The 15,508-nt window shown below is 33.4% G+C and overlaps 2 protein-coding genes across 4 annotated transcripts in view; both read left to right on the top strand.

Moving 5' to 3' along the window:
- The window catches only part of LOC128225184 (uncharacterized), a 36,637-nt gene extending 29,548 nt beyond the window's left edge, over nucleotides 1-7,089 (top strand). Inside the window, exons 2-5 of one of the 3 annotated variants that reach the window (XM_052935239.1) lie at nucleotides 3,977-4,294; nucleotides 4,568-4,607; nucleotides 4,882-4,974; nucleotides 5,902-7,089. In XM_052935239.1, coding sequence (XP_052791199.1) covers nucleotides 4,019-4,294; nucleotides 4,568-4,607; nucleotides 4,882-4,974; nucleotides 5,902-6,299 — 807 coding nt within the window. In that variant the 5' untranslated portion in view covers nucleotides 3,977-4,018 and the 3' untranslated portion in view covers nucleotides 6,300-7,089. Of the gene's footprint in view, nucleotides 1-3,307; nucleotides 4,295-4,567; nucleotides 4,608-4,881; nucleotides 4,975-5,901 lie in introns of those variants that run through there. The other 2 variants (XM_052935242.1, XM_052935241.1) reach the window with 2 other exon arrangements.
- A 2,413-nt stretch (nucleotides 7,090-9,502) lies between these two features.
- Nucleotides 9,503-15,199, top strand: LOC128219117 (EEF1A lysine methyltransferase 4-like). The gene is made up of 5 exons (XM_052926942.1): nucleotides 9,503-9,628; nucleotides 11,554-11,743; nucleotides 12,076-12,209; nucleotides 12,499-12,648; nucleotides 14,750-15,199. Exons 2-5 carry the CDS (start codon nucleotides 11,587-11,589, stop codon nucleotides 15,047-15,049), a joined length of 741 nt encoding a protein of 246 aa, XP_052782902.1. The 5' UTR covers nucleotides 9,503-9,628; nucleotides 11,554-11,586; the 3' UTR covers nucleotides 15,050-15,199.
- The last annotated feature ends 309 nt before the right edge of the window (nucleotides 15,200-15,508 follow it).

Raw genomic sequence — 15,508 nt, 5'->3', positions numbered from 1 at the left:
TGATTCCATTTCGAATGCAACCGAAATGCTGTACAGTACATCAGTGGTTTTACATTGGTGAAAACTATAAACCGCAATTAGCAGAAATAGGTCATTTATTTAATTTAGAGTTGCTTGGTTTGGGGCAAAATGTCGAAATAGAAACGAAAACTGCCTAAGAAATACATTTAGCCTTAAACGAATTACACAATGGACATCATGAGTTTTTATACGGTTATCCTGGCCGTTTATTAAACACTAGTTTCAATTTTTTTAAAAAGACTGCTCCAAAATTTTAAAATTTTGCACAAGAAAGTAGGCGATTCCTCATGATTTTGCGACCAGTAAGTAAAATTAAACTCGGCCATTATCGACCAAACTCGGCCAATATCAACAAAACTCGGCCGATATGAGTTTGCTCCGTTTTATTTTGGCTACCAAACTTGCCAAATATAGGATTTGAGAAATGGACCATTTCCATTGGCTGTCGAAACTAGTCTAATCTCTGCTGGAAATATTATTTTAAAAGGTAGCCATTTTGTTTTCCGTTTTTCTGACTTTTTTGCATTTTTTTTTGTTTCGTTTAAACCTATTTTGAATTACTAGCGTATCAAATTATTCAACTACTTTGTACGGTTTGATATGACTGTTGTAATTAAACTATTGGTGGATTTTATGACAAGTATCTTTTTGAAGACCGCAAAGATGGCCGAGGAAAGAAGGAAAGGTGATATTTTGTACTTAAGGCAAACGATTTACGAAATAAAGACGAAAAGACATGCATCCTGAGGATGTACAATGCTTTATTTATAAGAATGTACAATGCCACTTAAGGATGCATGTCAAAATCAGCAAAGTCAAATCTAGACGGCAGACAGCATGAATGAATAAGGGATAAATAGGCTTCATACCAGTATATAAACATGAGGTAAGTCATTAGAATGTTTTTAACCAAAACATCGTACTATACGTAATAGTTAATTAATAAAATACTCATTATTTAGGTAATTTATAACATTATAATATAAATCTTAAGAACAATATGTGTACAAAACGTAGAAAACATTTACAGTAGAAGCAAGCAATAAATTTCAAATCGTATGTTCTAATGTTTCATCTAAAACTAGATTTATTAGCGTTTTTATGTTACATATTTAATTGTTTTACTTAATTTTAGTTAAAAAAGAAAGAGTTACTGAAAATGGTTATAAGAGAAAAAATTATTTTGTCATTTGGTGGCTGTAATTTTTATCATAAGTAAAATTGATATTTTACATTCAAGATGAAGATTATCTTTAGATTATTCTACATCTTAGGAATTATAAGCCTCTCTTAGAATAACATTTTTTTTTAATATACTAATGGCCAAAAGTCGTGTCCGGTATGTGTTTCATTTGTGCCTTGCAAATCGTCAATGCCAATTTTTAACACATTACTGTACCGGCAGTACTGGCTCTAATTTTAAACTTCTTTTTTCATTGAATGCATATTAATGTCCTCTTTCCTTCGATACCAAATTTATCAGTGTGCGATATAAAACAAAACAGATATTGTAGTTTTTGTAGACCGGACAAGACTTTTGGCCATTAGTATATATTTAGGTTTATATCTAATCAAATGATAGAAATATAACATAATCACCATTTGGAATTGCATGTTATCACATAAGTATTATTTTTACCTTCATATCGAAGATATCCATGACGCATAATATTCCATTTTCCTGCCGTGCGTTATAATATCTATTTTTTTCATTTATGCATTTTATTAAAGAGGTTTTCCAGATGATAAACTTTCTTAAGGCTTCTGGTTGACGGTACATTTCCGAGCAGTGCACGAATCCCAAACACCTGTTCAAATACGCGATTGTTTTCCGTGATGGATTATTTCATGATCGAGATTATCTTGATCCATACAAAGGCTTGCCTAGATCACACTTGCGAAGTTTCATCTTCTCTTGTTGAGTAGTTTTTTTTAGAAATGCCTTTCAATTTTCTAATACGATTAAATATAAAAATCTAACACACGTCAGAGGGCGCATGCGCATCTTTAAGGGGTTGAAGTTATGTTGACCAACATTCAAGATACTTATGAATAGAAATCACGCTTTCCATTATGTCGCATGTTTTGAAAAACAGCGGAAACAATAAATTACTTTGCAGCTGTTTAATAAGTGTTTAATTAGTATAGCATAGTTATAATCGTATGACAATGAATTTTTGCCTTTAAAGAGTTAGTTTTTTGTGCCCTCCATAGCATAAAAATGATTTACTCTCCATAATAGGAACGAATTTTTGACATAAAATTGATAAGATCATGAATCTGTACTTTGACAGATGTTATCACATTAACCAAAGATGTTTCATTCGGAATTTAAATTATTACAACAAAAACTCTCCAAGTTAATTGTAAAATAAAATCCAAAAATGTTCAGATTTTTTACCTAAATCAGTATATGTTCTTGGTAACCTTTATGTATATTTCAGGAGAACGCGATACAAGGAACAGCTACTTCATGGTGCCCTTGTCCAATGTTGACATGCTTAAGTTTTTTAATATTATCTATCGCAATGTTTTGTTGCTTTTAAAAACTGTATAAATTTGCTATTAAATGCAAATTAAATAGAATAGTGAAAGATATGTATAAAATGTTAAATCTTGTGTGAACTTATGTACATCTTACTCTGAATACTTCTGTTATGCCTTTGGCCTACATCAGGGGAGGTTGTGTCCCCGGTTCGTTTTCCCGTTTGTAGAGGACCTAGAACTATATATCAAAATAGCATCATTTCCGGTATTGATGATAGTGTTTTGGTTATTCTGCTATTTGCAGATGATATGGTCATTTTAGGGAAATCGCTCGAGGAAGTTCAAAATCATTTAAACATTATTTACTCATATTGCAGTGCATAGGCTTTAAAGTAAATACATCAAAGACAAAAATGACAAAAAATGATGCTTTTTTGGAACGGGGTATGTTGTCCGTTATACATGTAAAACTCTATAAAATTTATAGCAAGTAGTGGACATTACGAGTAAAATTATTTGAAACAAGCGCAAGAGGATTATAAAATCATAAAATAATCGAAAATTACAAACTCCAAATCCTTATATGAATGATTTGTAGGACACTTGAATAGAGTTTATGACAAAGTTCTTCATTTTTGTTGACATGCCCCACTTTATGACAAAAGGTTCATAAAAAGTGTCCAAGAGACCTAGTGCACACAGCTAATTATTCATGTGTTCCTTAAAGGCCTAGTTTAAATGCCTAGTTTAATCCTTCTGTAAGCCCCCCCCCCCCCCAAATCGTGTATTGTACACAATGGCTGTGTATTGATCTTAATCTAAATGCCTAATTGTCTAATCAGATCTCCGATCTGAATATCCTGTTGTGCAGTTTTTGAGGTTTTATTATAGAAATTGACCCTCAATGGCCCTTTGACAATAAACAAATAAACAGGAAATTGGCACCTACGGGGGCATCAGTGCAATTAACAGGAGATGCACAGCAAGGATTGTCATGCCAAACATTCCTTAAACTAGGCCTTTAATAATAAATAAAAAGGTCAAAATATTGTGTATGCCCTTAATCAATCGTTTTTGTACTTTCAGTTCCACTTTTAAATCAGCCGATATACGAGTCAGATTCGAGTTTCTTTGTCATGCAGTGAAGTACCCTGATATAAAATTGATTGGTTATCCTATTTTAATGATATAGATAAGCAATGTTCCTAATCTAGTGACATGTAAAGTAACAGAGCTGTGTTCTATATTGAATCTTAAATTCTAAAGCAGTTTGAAATGAATTATTATAAGAACAACAAAAAATCGATATTTCTATAATGCTTTATCATTTATTTTTGTACTATTTTATTATAACTCAATGATTTATTTCATCAGGTTTGTGGTGTGATTATGTTACAAAAAAGGGTAAATTGCGGATTTTTTATTTGAATATACATTTAATAGTCTATATATAGTTTATATGAAATAGAGTACCACGGAAACCAGCTGCAGTCCGCTTACCTTGGTAACGATGGGTCTGCAGTTCACATTACCTCGTTCAATTGCTGGATTAGTCACATCGACAATTGGTCTATCACTCCTTTTGCTCGTATTGACTGTATTGTGGAGAATACATATGCAACCTCCGCCATTGGTGAGCAGCACGCTCTGTGTGACATGCGATGACATCAAACAAACGTTCCCTTACAATGCCGCAGACCACGTAATTGATGCATGGAGACAAATACATAACGAGTCGGTGTGTTGTGGTCCCGTTCGCAGAGTTATGGAGCTCCGCATTCAAAACGTAATGAGCATTTTTGTATATTCTGAATCATTTGCCTATACACTGATTTTTCAAGTACCTTTCCCATTTTTAATGACTGTCACAAATAATATAAACCATCAATTCATCTCATTTTCACTATAAACGGTAGAAATGCATACTATACAATTACGACATTCGTTTTGGTTTTGTTTTACGTTTTAGAAAAGTTCAATGAGTTATGCATTTTATTTACTAGAATTATGTGCCTAACTGAAACTAGTATTATAATCTGTGTTGTATTTATTTCTCCAGGAGATTGCAAAGCAATACGAAAACACACTATCAAATTCGAGTAAGTTAATTCTTTGATAACCTGTTTAAAATTAGAATCAGTATCTAAATAAAATTATTTAAAAGTTGTTCACAATGTTTTGTGAAGGATTTGGCGACAAGTTTATATAAAGCTGGCATTGTGTTAATGTGGCATTATAATTACAGGGTTTCAATATAAATCGAGCAAACACTTATTTAATTGTTTAATAAAAAACGTTTTTTTTTATTACACATAACTTTTGGAAGGTTACTGTCATCCCATGCTTTTAATTTATAAAAATATCTTAATACAGGTCTACTCTTGGACTGTGAGAGGGTGGAATTGAGCACACCTACAGCGAAGTTGGTTGGAGTGGTAGATAACATTCCAAGTCACATCGGCCAAGGTAAACACAACAACGTCAACAAAGTTTTAGTTAGCTTTAAAGCTGCTTTCTCACAGATTTACCATTTTTACTACTATTTTGTCTTGGAAAGAGAAAAAAATTGCGTAAATATCTGCAAATCAATGATATAAGATTGCTAACTAAAACTCAGATCGTTGATTTTCATAATTCCGTTCGAAAATTAATGTTTTATGGCCTAAACCGTTACTAACGATTTGAGAAAAATGCATAAAACATCAATTTTTGAACTGAATTATAAAAATCAACGATCTAATTTTTGTCAGCAGTCTTATTTAACTGGTTTCCATAGATTTTCGCAAAAATTGGCTTGTTATTAGAAAAAAAATGTTGTCAAAACGTTCAATCCGTGAGATTGCAGCTTTAAACAGTTTCTCTCTTAATATGTTTAAACCAATACGTGTAAATAATATCACGGTCAGTGCGTAACATACGAAAACATTAATCAATATTGCAAGATAACACAGTGGGTATATCAGAGTCATAAGGTTGGAGGCTGCAGGTTTGATGCCAACTACGGTTTACCAATTGAATGGCTAAAAAACCATTTTGAGAGAGAGAGAGAGTCCAGTTGCATACTGAGAAACAATGTGAAAACATGGTTGGCGCCCGAAACCACTTACTGTCTCCCTGGCGAGACGTTAAACGGGGTTCCCATATGACAGTGGTGTACCCTGATTTACGTTTAAGAACGAAAGCAGCTTTAACCAGGGTTTCATGATGCGTGTGCTTTATGACACACAATCTATCAAGACATATTTGTTTTATATGACCGGCTTCCTTGAATAGACTGGTGGCGTCTTAAATAAACGTACACATACTCGTACACACATACAACGACATATGTCTTATATCTATTTGATATGTATGTAAGTTTCGATCAATATGCAAGTTCTTCTTTTCTTATAGGCCATTCAGCACTGCTTTGGAACAAACACGGCCTCACATTCACTGCAAACAAATGCATTCATCTCGAGCTTGAGGGAGATATCTTCATCAAGAAATCAGGCTACTTCATAGTATCTTCAACGCTGATTGTTAATACCACAGGAAAGAACAATAAAACACAAATATTCGGACACAACCTTAATCTGCTGTCCCACAAATATGGAACAACAAGTGTTCTTATGCATCGCCAAAAATCTATCAACGAATCCGACAATGTTATTTTTACAAGTTTTATATCCGCGGTTTTTAAGTTGCATGTAAATGATAGAATATCTATATCTGTCAGCGATCCAAATTATTTAGCTAATGACAATTCTAACGACCATTTCACTGCATACTACACGTACGATATGTCGTAAATCCGTTCATCTTGTCCATACCAAAATAGTTTGTATCGGAAAGCACGGATTACATTTTGTCTGTCTTTAAAAATTCAAAAGTTTGATTTACCATTTTGTTTGAAAATGAATCGTCCATTCAATAATATTGTTTAACCTTCGCTGTATCAACAAGACTTATCTAAGAGTGTTTCATTGTAATTGACACTGATGCAGTCACTTATCATTATTGTGTATTTTTCGTCATATTACTTACACAGCTTTAATGTGGTTGTTTGTATTGATTTTTGACTCTGACCGATTAATTTTATAGTTAGAAAAACAAGCGCTTATGTAAACACAGTGTAATTTTGTTATGTTTTATTGCAAAAAAGCAACATAAGCATTGAATGTGTTGTAACGTTTCAATCACGGATCATATTAACCTGATGTGTAAAGTCTGTCTATCAACACTCCAACGTTTGGTTTACAGTTGTGGTTGACAATGCTTCATTCATTCAATAGTATTTTTCAATCTTCGCTTTATCGACAAGTTGTATCAAAGAGTTTTTCATTGTATTTGACATAGATGCTTTCATTTATCATTATTGTGTATTCTTCGCTATATTACTTAGACAGCTCCAATGTTGTTGTTTGTACTGTGTTTGACACTGACCGATTAATTTAATAATAAGAAAAACAAAGTGCTTTTGTATACACTAATGTAAAATATGTAATTGTGTGCTGCATTGTATGTGTTGTAATGTTTGAATCACGGATCATATCAACCTGCTGTGAAATACATTGATACTGAATACAAGTTCTTCTCCTTCGCCTTCTTTGTTACAAAAGTTGTTATCCTAACGAGTATTAGTGCTAACATTTGACGATTAATTCAATTTACATAACAATCATGTAAAAGCTTTCATGAACCCTAGCGAGTCACTTCCATCCTTTCTGTGATTTACTAGTTTACTTTAAGGTACTTGCAACCTCAGAGGTTTTATTGGGGAAGAGGTGTTGAAACTTTGATGTACATGAAAACAGCATCAAAACAAGAACTGTTTGTGAAACATAATGCCCCCGACACCTTGAACGGCATGTTGTCAAGAATACATGAACAATTTAATTAAATATATTCAGATAAACATGTATCCTCCTGCCAGCAGGGTCTCTGTCAATGTGATTGTGAAGTCAAGTGTGATGACCATAGGTCCAGGCATTTCGATTTATCACGCGGACAAGCGTTTCGCGTTCACATTCACTGTGATCTTAACTTTGGACCCGGTGACCCCATACTCCATCTTCTGTCCATGTCAAGTTTGAGGACCATAGGCCAAAGCATTGTCTAGTTTTCTATCGGACGTTTGTGTTATAACAAGAGTTCCTATATTGCTATAAAGAGTAATGATTTAATAAGCACATATATGAATTGCTAAAATAGTAAACAAGTGTACCTGGTGGGTAATTTTGCAAAACCAAATAGGCGGAACGTTCTTATTGGGTAACAAATTGCCTTTTGTTATATATATTAATATGTCTTACAGCTCGTGTCTTTATTACACTTCCATTATAGCACGCTTATTCTGATTCTGCATCGAAAAACAACTGCTCAAAGCTTCCATGCCAGATTTAAAAGGTGTTTAAACATACAAACATTGGCGATATGGTGCCCATGTTAAGTACAGAAGCTGTCAAAAAGAAAAAGATGCAAAAACTCAAAAAAAAATATGAAAACTTGAAATATGTACAAGAGATACATTTTGAGTAAAAACACATTTTCAAGTCACGCAGTTTTCTATTATCACTTTGTAAACAGGCAATCATTCAGCTTATACTTTCGATCACTTTTTGTTAAGCCCTCTAGAAACATAGGTTTAAAAAAAAACGAGAGAAGCTTACAGGTCAGGTCTCCGGGTAGGCATATTTATGTTACGATAAAAGGGAAATAAACGTGATAACCAGGTCAAAATACCCCCCAAAACACCAAAATACTTCAGAATCTAACATTTCCCACACTTAAATTTCCGCAAAATGAATTACGTTGGACCCCCAGAATAAATTATGTTTGATTTTGAGAAACAGCTTACAATGAGAAGATATGTAAATGCACAGCTTTGTTTTTACGAGTAAAACGTATTCGTTCCCACAAAGTTTCGTATCCATCCCCAGGAACAATCTAGTTGCAGTACCACTTTGTTGTAGAAAATGTCTTTCATGCAATGTATAAGAAGATTAATTTCTCTATAAATGACAATAATACAATCTAAACTACAGGGACAAGTTCAGTATTTAGAAGTTTAAATATTAACCCTGTTGAGACGCGCTAAGTGAGGGCACGAACGACACTGCACGAGGGAAACAGACGTACACACAACATAACAGACCACACACGCACCAAAATCGCTTTATCAATAAATCATGGGTTACCGCCTTGGAATGGTAAGTGAAACATGAGTTTACTGGAACACGAGTCTACAAGTTTAAATGCGCGTAACCTCAAACTTCTCCCAACATGTATCACTTATTACAAATTAAAAATATATGACATCATCACACACATACGACTCATTCTGGTTGCTAACGGTGAACTGTTGTTATTGGCATTTTAATACTATTTCTATAATCAACCGTTGCAATATTAGTTTTGAAACAGCACTTTGATAATATTTCGATTTAAGGTTCATTCAAGAACCAAGTTTAAATAAAAATGTTTGGATACATATTTGCAACAACTTGAATATTTAATGGAAATAAAAATACAAAAGGCAAACACAAATTATATAGGTGCGACAGTAATAAACATAATAGTTTCAATAGAAGTTTCAGATAATGACAAGGAAGTGGAGATAATATTTGCCCTTTCCTCCCCACTGTTTTTATTGTGGAAGTCCCTTCGGAAATACTGGGGAATGTGCTTATTTTATCAACACTAGAGTGCCTACATTCAAAATACAGTACATTCATCATCTAAGCAATGTTTAAAACACATAATCTAAAACACATATGGCATATTCTATCATTACGTTCTACATTTAGTCTGAAAATGCCGTCCATGCTTCTTTTTTGATGATGTTTAGTCCAGGTTAAACATCATCAATAAAGAAGTCTGGACGGCATTCTAGAATTACTAGTTCTACAGTATATATTAAAAAATAGTAAACCTTTACACGTGTAAGGGGAAATCACTGCGATTATTGGATTAAATGTAATCTGTTGACTGTCAGCCATTGACTATTGTTGTCTGCTGCTTTCCAAATCTTGATTGTTTTCTTCTTTCTGTTTTCTATACTTTCTACTTTCAATAACTTGCTAATGACATAATAACTGAGATTTATACAGTTGAAAAGGGAAAAAGAGGTTAAAAAATTGTAAGGATATTGATGATTTCTTTACATTTTCATGTATCATCGGGAAGTTAAATTAGATATATTTTCCGGATTACGATTTCGGATAAAAAATGAACATGTAGGTTAAAAAACACAGGGACAGGGCAATAAGTTATGCTACAGCTCCCCCTCACTCCCATGTCAGTTACAACCACACACCCTGCCTTGTTGTTACAGACCACTCATTGATTTAAAATACATGATAGTGAAAAACCAAATAACACTGCTTTTTATTTTTTTACGACGCCTAAAACCACGGACATCAGATTGTATATTTCAAAGCCACATTTATTCACCTTTTCACTCGGCACATAAGTATTTTGTTAAAGTTAAATGTCCAATCATGTGGTTTATATTACTCTAGAGGATGTTCAGTTTGCAAGTATGTGGTAATTATGGAATTATGATAAATTGTTGTAATAATACCAGCAGGATGTGATAAGCAGCCCCAAAATTTGGCTTTTAATTAAAAAATCTAGTGTCTGTGCCGTAAACCACAGTTGCTAAGAAATACCCCTATTATAGCTTAGTGGTAAGCTTCTTTAGTAGCATTAATGGGCATTTGAACATGTTTTTATCCTTTGGACATGATTCCCTGTAATGTGATGTAGCCATAATTCTCAATTCTCAAATGTAAATCTAATGCCAAAAGATCTTTGCTATTATTTAAGCTTAAATTATTCCTGTTCACAAACAGTAATACCTTATTTTCAAATACCCATCAACCTAAACTATATAAACACAGACAATAATACAGTTTGTTATAAAAAAGAAGACTTTTTAAACATGACTTTTACACCAGGTTGGTAAACCATATAACAGGAATGCACTGACTTCCACCTGCCCATCTAATGTTGCTTAATTGTATTTTTATTCTTATTTTCAATTTTATTTCCTGAAGAAAGACTTCAATGAAGTGACTGATGTCAATTTAAACTCTGAAAACAATGTAGCTTCTTAGATCTTAAAAATCAGGACCACAGTGCTGTCGCATAAGATTTCAGAGCTTTAATTAACATTGCTAAAATTGCAAGGAATGGATGCCGCACGTCTGCCTAACCAATAAATGTAAAAGAGACGCATAGGCGTCTATTCATATTAACTAGGGGTTGCTGGTTCAATCACCTACCATCTCATACGGAAAACATAATGAATGGGTAATAGTACCTGCCTTTCTGTGCACATATGATAGAGTTATTTTAAGTCACAACTAAGAAAAGAGAAATTTCAACTTCGGTGTCACAGTAGTCAACATTATTATCATTTTTATTATAGCTTTTTATACGCTGACTGTTCACCAGTAATAGTTATGACGCCATCACTCGTTAAAATTTACACATGATCATGTAATCTGGTATAAAAGGCCCCAGTATCACACAAAAATGAATATTATTACACTTTTTAAAATCATATTCTGTCATAGAATATGAGGAATTAAAACTTTGGTCAAAATTCCAAAGAAAAAATATACTACAGCAAATCATAAAATGAAGTACTGGTACATAACTTCTATAAAGGAGCCTTAACCACTGTGGTTTAAATGTAATTTTCAGAACACAAACCAATAAGATGTGATTCCTATAAAGTAGAAAAAAAACAGCCATGTACTGATGTTGTATAACCATGTTAAGATTCTATCCTATCCTTTTTTATCATGATTTGCCCTGAACATTTAATTGCATTTCAGTATTTAGTTTAATTGAGTAGGGATTGTGTAGACCACCACCAATCATGCGTGTCAAGTTTCCAAAAGTAGAGTAATAGCCATGTATACATATACACGCAGGTACACTATTGCTAAACAATGATTGACCATGAAAAACATGTTTCATGTTAACAGTTGAGAGGTACCAAAAAGCTCTTAGAAACATTAAATTCTCCTTAAGCAGTGCAATTAAATGTTACAGAGTACCATAACCGAGAGAGTATCCTAGCCAAAGATGGAACTTCCCGGTAGAAATTCTGATTACCGCGAGAAGAGTTACTGGGACGAACGCTATACAACAGAAGAGAGCTACGATTGGTTCACAGGATACTCGTCATTCCAACATCTCCTGAGGAGAGACATCCTGCCACAACAACACATACTAACTATTGGTATGCTTACTATGCTATTAATTTATAATACATGTACCCTTTTATGATTTACTAGACATGTTTTGTGAAATGAAATTAGCAATTTGCAAACGAATACATGTAATTCACATAGAAAGTGTAATTTAACATACTGCATCGTAAATTTATTGATATTTTTAAAACCTTTTTTTTTTGAAAATAGTGCAAGTCAAATTAATGTATTTTGCATCTTTTGGTATCACCCAATTTGAACAACAATTGAATATTTGAATTCATAGTTTTTTTTCTTTATCTGGTCAGTCTTGAGTAATGTTGTAGTTGTTTATTATGGTATATTTATTTATGTTGTACAGGTTGTGGAAACAGCTCCATGAGCACAGACATGTATGAGAACGGATTCAAACACATCACAAACACAGATTTTTCACCAGTGGTCATAGAGAAAATGGCAGAAAAGCACAAAGATCTGACAGAAATGAGCTGGCAGGTAAAATAATTGTCATTCATGATTATTTCAATTAGCTACTTTTATTTCAAATAGATCAATGACTTCTTCATCACAATTAAAAAGATGAATCTTTTTATATAGTATTTTAATGTCTAAATAACAGTGTTCAATTTTTGGTATATTATATCAAAACTTAAGTTCTGGTTTTCAGATATTTAAGTACTAAGTATTATACTAAAGAAAATCACCAATTTATTTACATGCATGCAGTTTGGTATCTTAAAACTTGTACATGTTTGTAAACTGTATATGTATGTTATATATGCAGGTGATGGATATGTGTGACATCTCATTTCCTGCAGAGAGTTTTGATATTGTACTTGAGAAGGGGACGCTAGATGCTGTGATGGTCCATGAAAGAGACCCATGGAATACTTCACAGGAAACCCTGGACCTGATTGATTCAGTCTTACAACAGGTGAGGTCATATCTTCTTGGGGGTTGGGGTTGAGAAGGGGCCCTAGATGCTGTGATGGTCCATGAGAGAGACCCAAGGAACACTTCACTGGAAACCCTGATTGATAAAGTCTTACAACAGGTAAGGTCACATCTTCCATCATAATTTGTATAAGTGGAATATGTTTTCATCACCAATGGCCTACATGTCTAAGGTTAATGTGCCCTTGAACAAGTTTTTTACACTTTGGTCAGTATTTCAGATTGTGTAGTGAACTATTCCCACAGTTTTAGGTGGTGTAGGGCTGAAACTTGATATATTACCCTCATTATGAGAAGTGGTGCCACATATTTTTATCGTGACTTAGGGCTCACCTATTTAGGAGTTATGTGCCCTCTTTTCATATTTGTTTATCAGTTGAGGCCAAGTCTTTAGAGGGTTATGTGCTCTTTAATTTAATTACTACTCTCCTCGACATGTATACTTGTTTCTTGTTTTATCTGTCTTTGACTTGGTACAGTCAATGATCAACATGAAGTGTACTCATGCCAGGTGTATATTTCACTTAAGCCACGAGCTATCTTCCTAAAGTTATGGGACCATAATCTTTTTTACATTAATTGATAGACAGGATAAACACTCGATATATTTTTCACTACCCTTTATATTAATTTCCTTGAAATTATCATAAATTCAGGCTTTCAAGTGGGCCCTTCTTTTCCTACTGTTACCTACTTTTTTGTGAGGCTCCTGCTTTTCCCTACTTTTTCTTCAAAAAGCCCTACTATCCCTACTTTTTGTGGACTTAGTTTGAGAAATAATAGAAAAGTTTTAACTAAATGTATTGATTGAAATAATCTAAATATTGACTTTAATAAGAAGCCAATTTTAGTATTTTTGTAGGATTAGTTTGATGCAGTAGTGCCAGTAGGTCTCCAGTGCTGCAAGAGGGGTTCTTTGATGAGAATGAGTGGTGCATGTTGACAAGTCAGGGACACCCATTCCAGGTCCGTCTCCTCATCCTGTGGCTGAATCCCTCTTGAAGCACTGCCACTGGTTTCTAAGCAAAGATAACTAAATGTACATCACAATTGATGAATAGGTTTAGAAGTCATTTCTTTGCATCCCAAAAGGTAAGTAAAGAGCCCTACATCCCTTCTTTTTGCTCTTAATATCTCTATTTTACCCTAATTTTTCTATTCTAAAAAAGTCCTCCTACTTTTTTCCCTACTTTGTTTTTAATCACTTGAAAGCCTGTAAATCCTATAGTTTGATTTTAATACCTGCCTTAATCAATATTATAAATAAAATCTTGTGTAAAGGTGGCGTGCAGCAGTCGGGGGTAAGCATCACTCCTGTGATAGCTTAAGTCTTTGGTTATTTATTTATTTTATAATCCAAATAATGTTTTTACCATAATCGTTTACAAGTATCTAAATACATGTAAATGTTGTTAAAGAGAGGTAATGAAGCCTTACTGAATGAGCTTCGTAAATAAGTTATTCCCCTTCTCAAAGAACTTTCACTTTATAGTAGACGCTAAAATACTGTTTTCGTATACTGTTTTCGTATAGTGCAATCCAGTTTTAGATGGATTTAAATATTATTTAACAAAACATTATTAGTTTAATGTTGAATCCAGTATGTGGGGAAAGAGCCATCTTGATTGAATATGCTGCATGTTTATGATGTTATATTCTGCAAAAACATTACACTATGATTAGAGTGACACTCTTATTCAAAATCAATACATACACATGTACAACAAACATCAATTTTAAGTGATAAACCTTTAATAACTTACTAAATAATACATAGATGGGAAATATTAATTACTGATAACAAGATTGTAACCGTGTGTTTAATAGTTGAAAACGCAAAAATATTAAATGAATGGTGAGTGCTAAACTATTTACTGTGATCTACTATAGTCTCATCAGGTAGAAATGCTGTGTCTTCTTCACTTTTCTTTCAAATTAACTCAGTATCCTTCATAAGAACCATTGTTGTCGACATTTATTCATCCTTTTTGGTATATTAAAACAATTCTATTAATTGTGGTAAATCTTATTTTGAAGTAAAAGTAGATCTTTAAACTTATATTGGTTCATTGTTTTTTCAGGTGGAACGAGTTTTGAAACCAGGTGGCAAATTCATATCAATAACATTCGCCCAGCCCCATTTCCGGAGACCCCTATATGCACGAAAAAAGTATGGCTGGGATGTTAATATGTCTTCTGTGGGGGAGGCGTTCCACTTTTTCTACATGGTGATGGAAAAAGGGAAACAACTCAGTGAGAAAGACATATTAGCGGAGAAAGAGAGAGAGAAGAAGAGATTACTCAGGGAAAATAACTCTGAAAACCCAGTGACGTTTATGGAAAATGACACCGAGGATTTTGTTTTGTCAATAGAATTGTGATATTTCTTTGATTGTATTTTATTCATCAATGTAGATTTTTTCATGTCAGAACAAAACAGGTATTGTATTAGCATTTTTTCTCTGAAAAATATATATGTTAATAGTAATCTACCGAAGAAAAATCATTGCATTTAAATATTTTATAAAGCAATAAAAATAAAAATATTTTAACTTTACATTTATCATCTCTATGGCATGTTATAGGTTAATCAGTGACTGTATGTGGTAATTGGTTCTGTACTTGGGTATTCAGGTATCACACGAACTTGTGTCGCTCAGAACTACAAAACTATTTTACCTAGAGTCATAAAACCTTAGGATAATGTAAATGGGGTGTTGAAGTTATGCTCCTGGCGTTTCGTTTCCCTCTGCACTTAGTAAAACCAGAGTTATGGCCCTTGAATAACAAAAATTGGCATTTCTGGATTTGTGTTGCTCAAACTCAAAGTATATTATCTT

This window comes from Mya arenaria, chromosome 2, assembly GCF_026914265.1.
Source record: "Mya arenaria isolate MELC-2E11 chromosome 2, ASM2691426v1".
In the NCBI taxonomy this organism is placed as follows: domain Eukaryota; kingdom Metazoa; phylum Mollusca; class Bivalvia; order Myida; family Myidae; genus Mya; species Mya arenaria.
Note: the sequence above shows the minus strand (reverse complement) of the source record. Positions and strands in the feature narration are given on the sequence as shown.

What these genes read in the sequence shown, in the direction of transcription:
- LOC128219117 (XM_052926942.1), top strand. Translation starts at nt 11,587, where the DNA reads ATGGAACTTCCCGGTAGAAATTCTGATTACCGCGAGAAGAGTTACTGG. An exon ending in TGACAGAAATGAGCTGGCAG is followed by an intron (nt 12,210 to 12,498) that starts GTAAAATAATTG and finishes TTATATATGCAG; the next exon opens with GTGATGGATATGTGTGACAT. An exon ending in TTGATTCAGTCTTACAACAG is followed by an intron (nt 12,649 to 14,749) that starts GTGAGGTCATAT and finishes TTGTTTTTTCAG; the next exon opens with GTGGAACGAGTTTTGAAACC.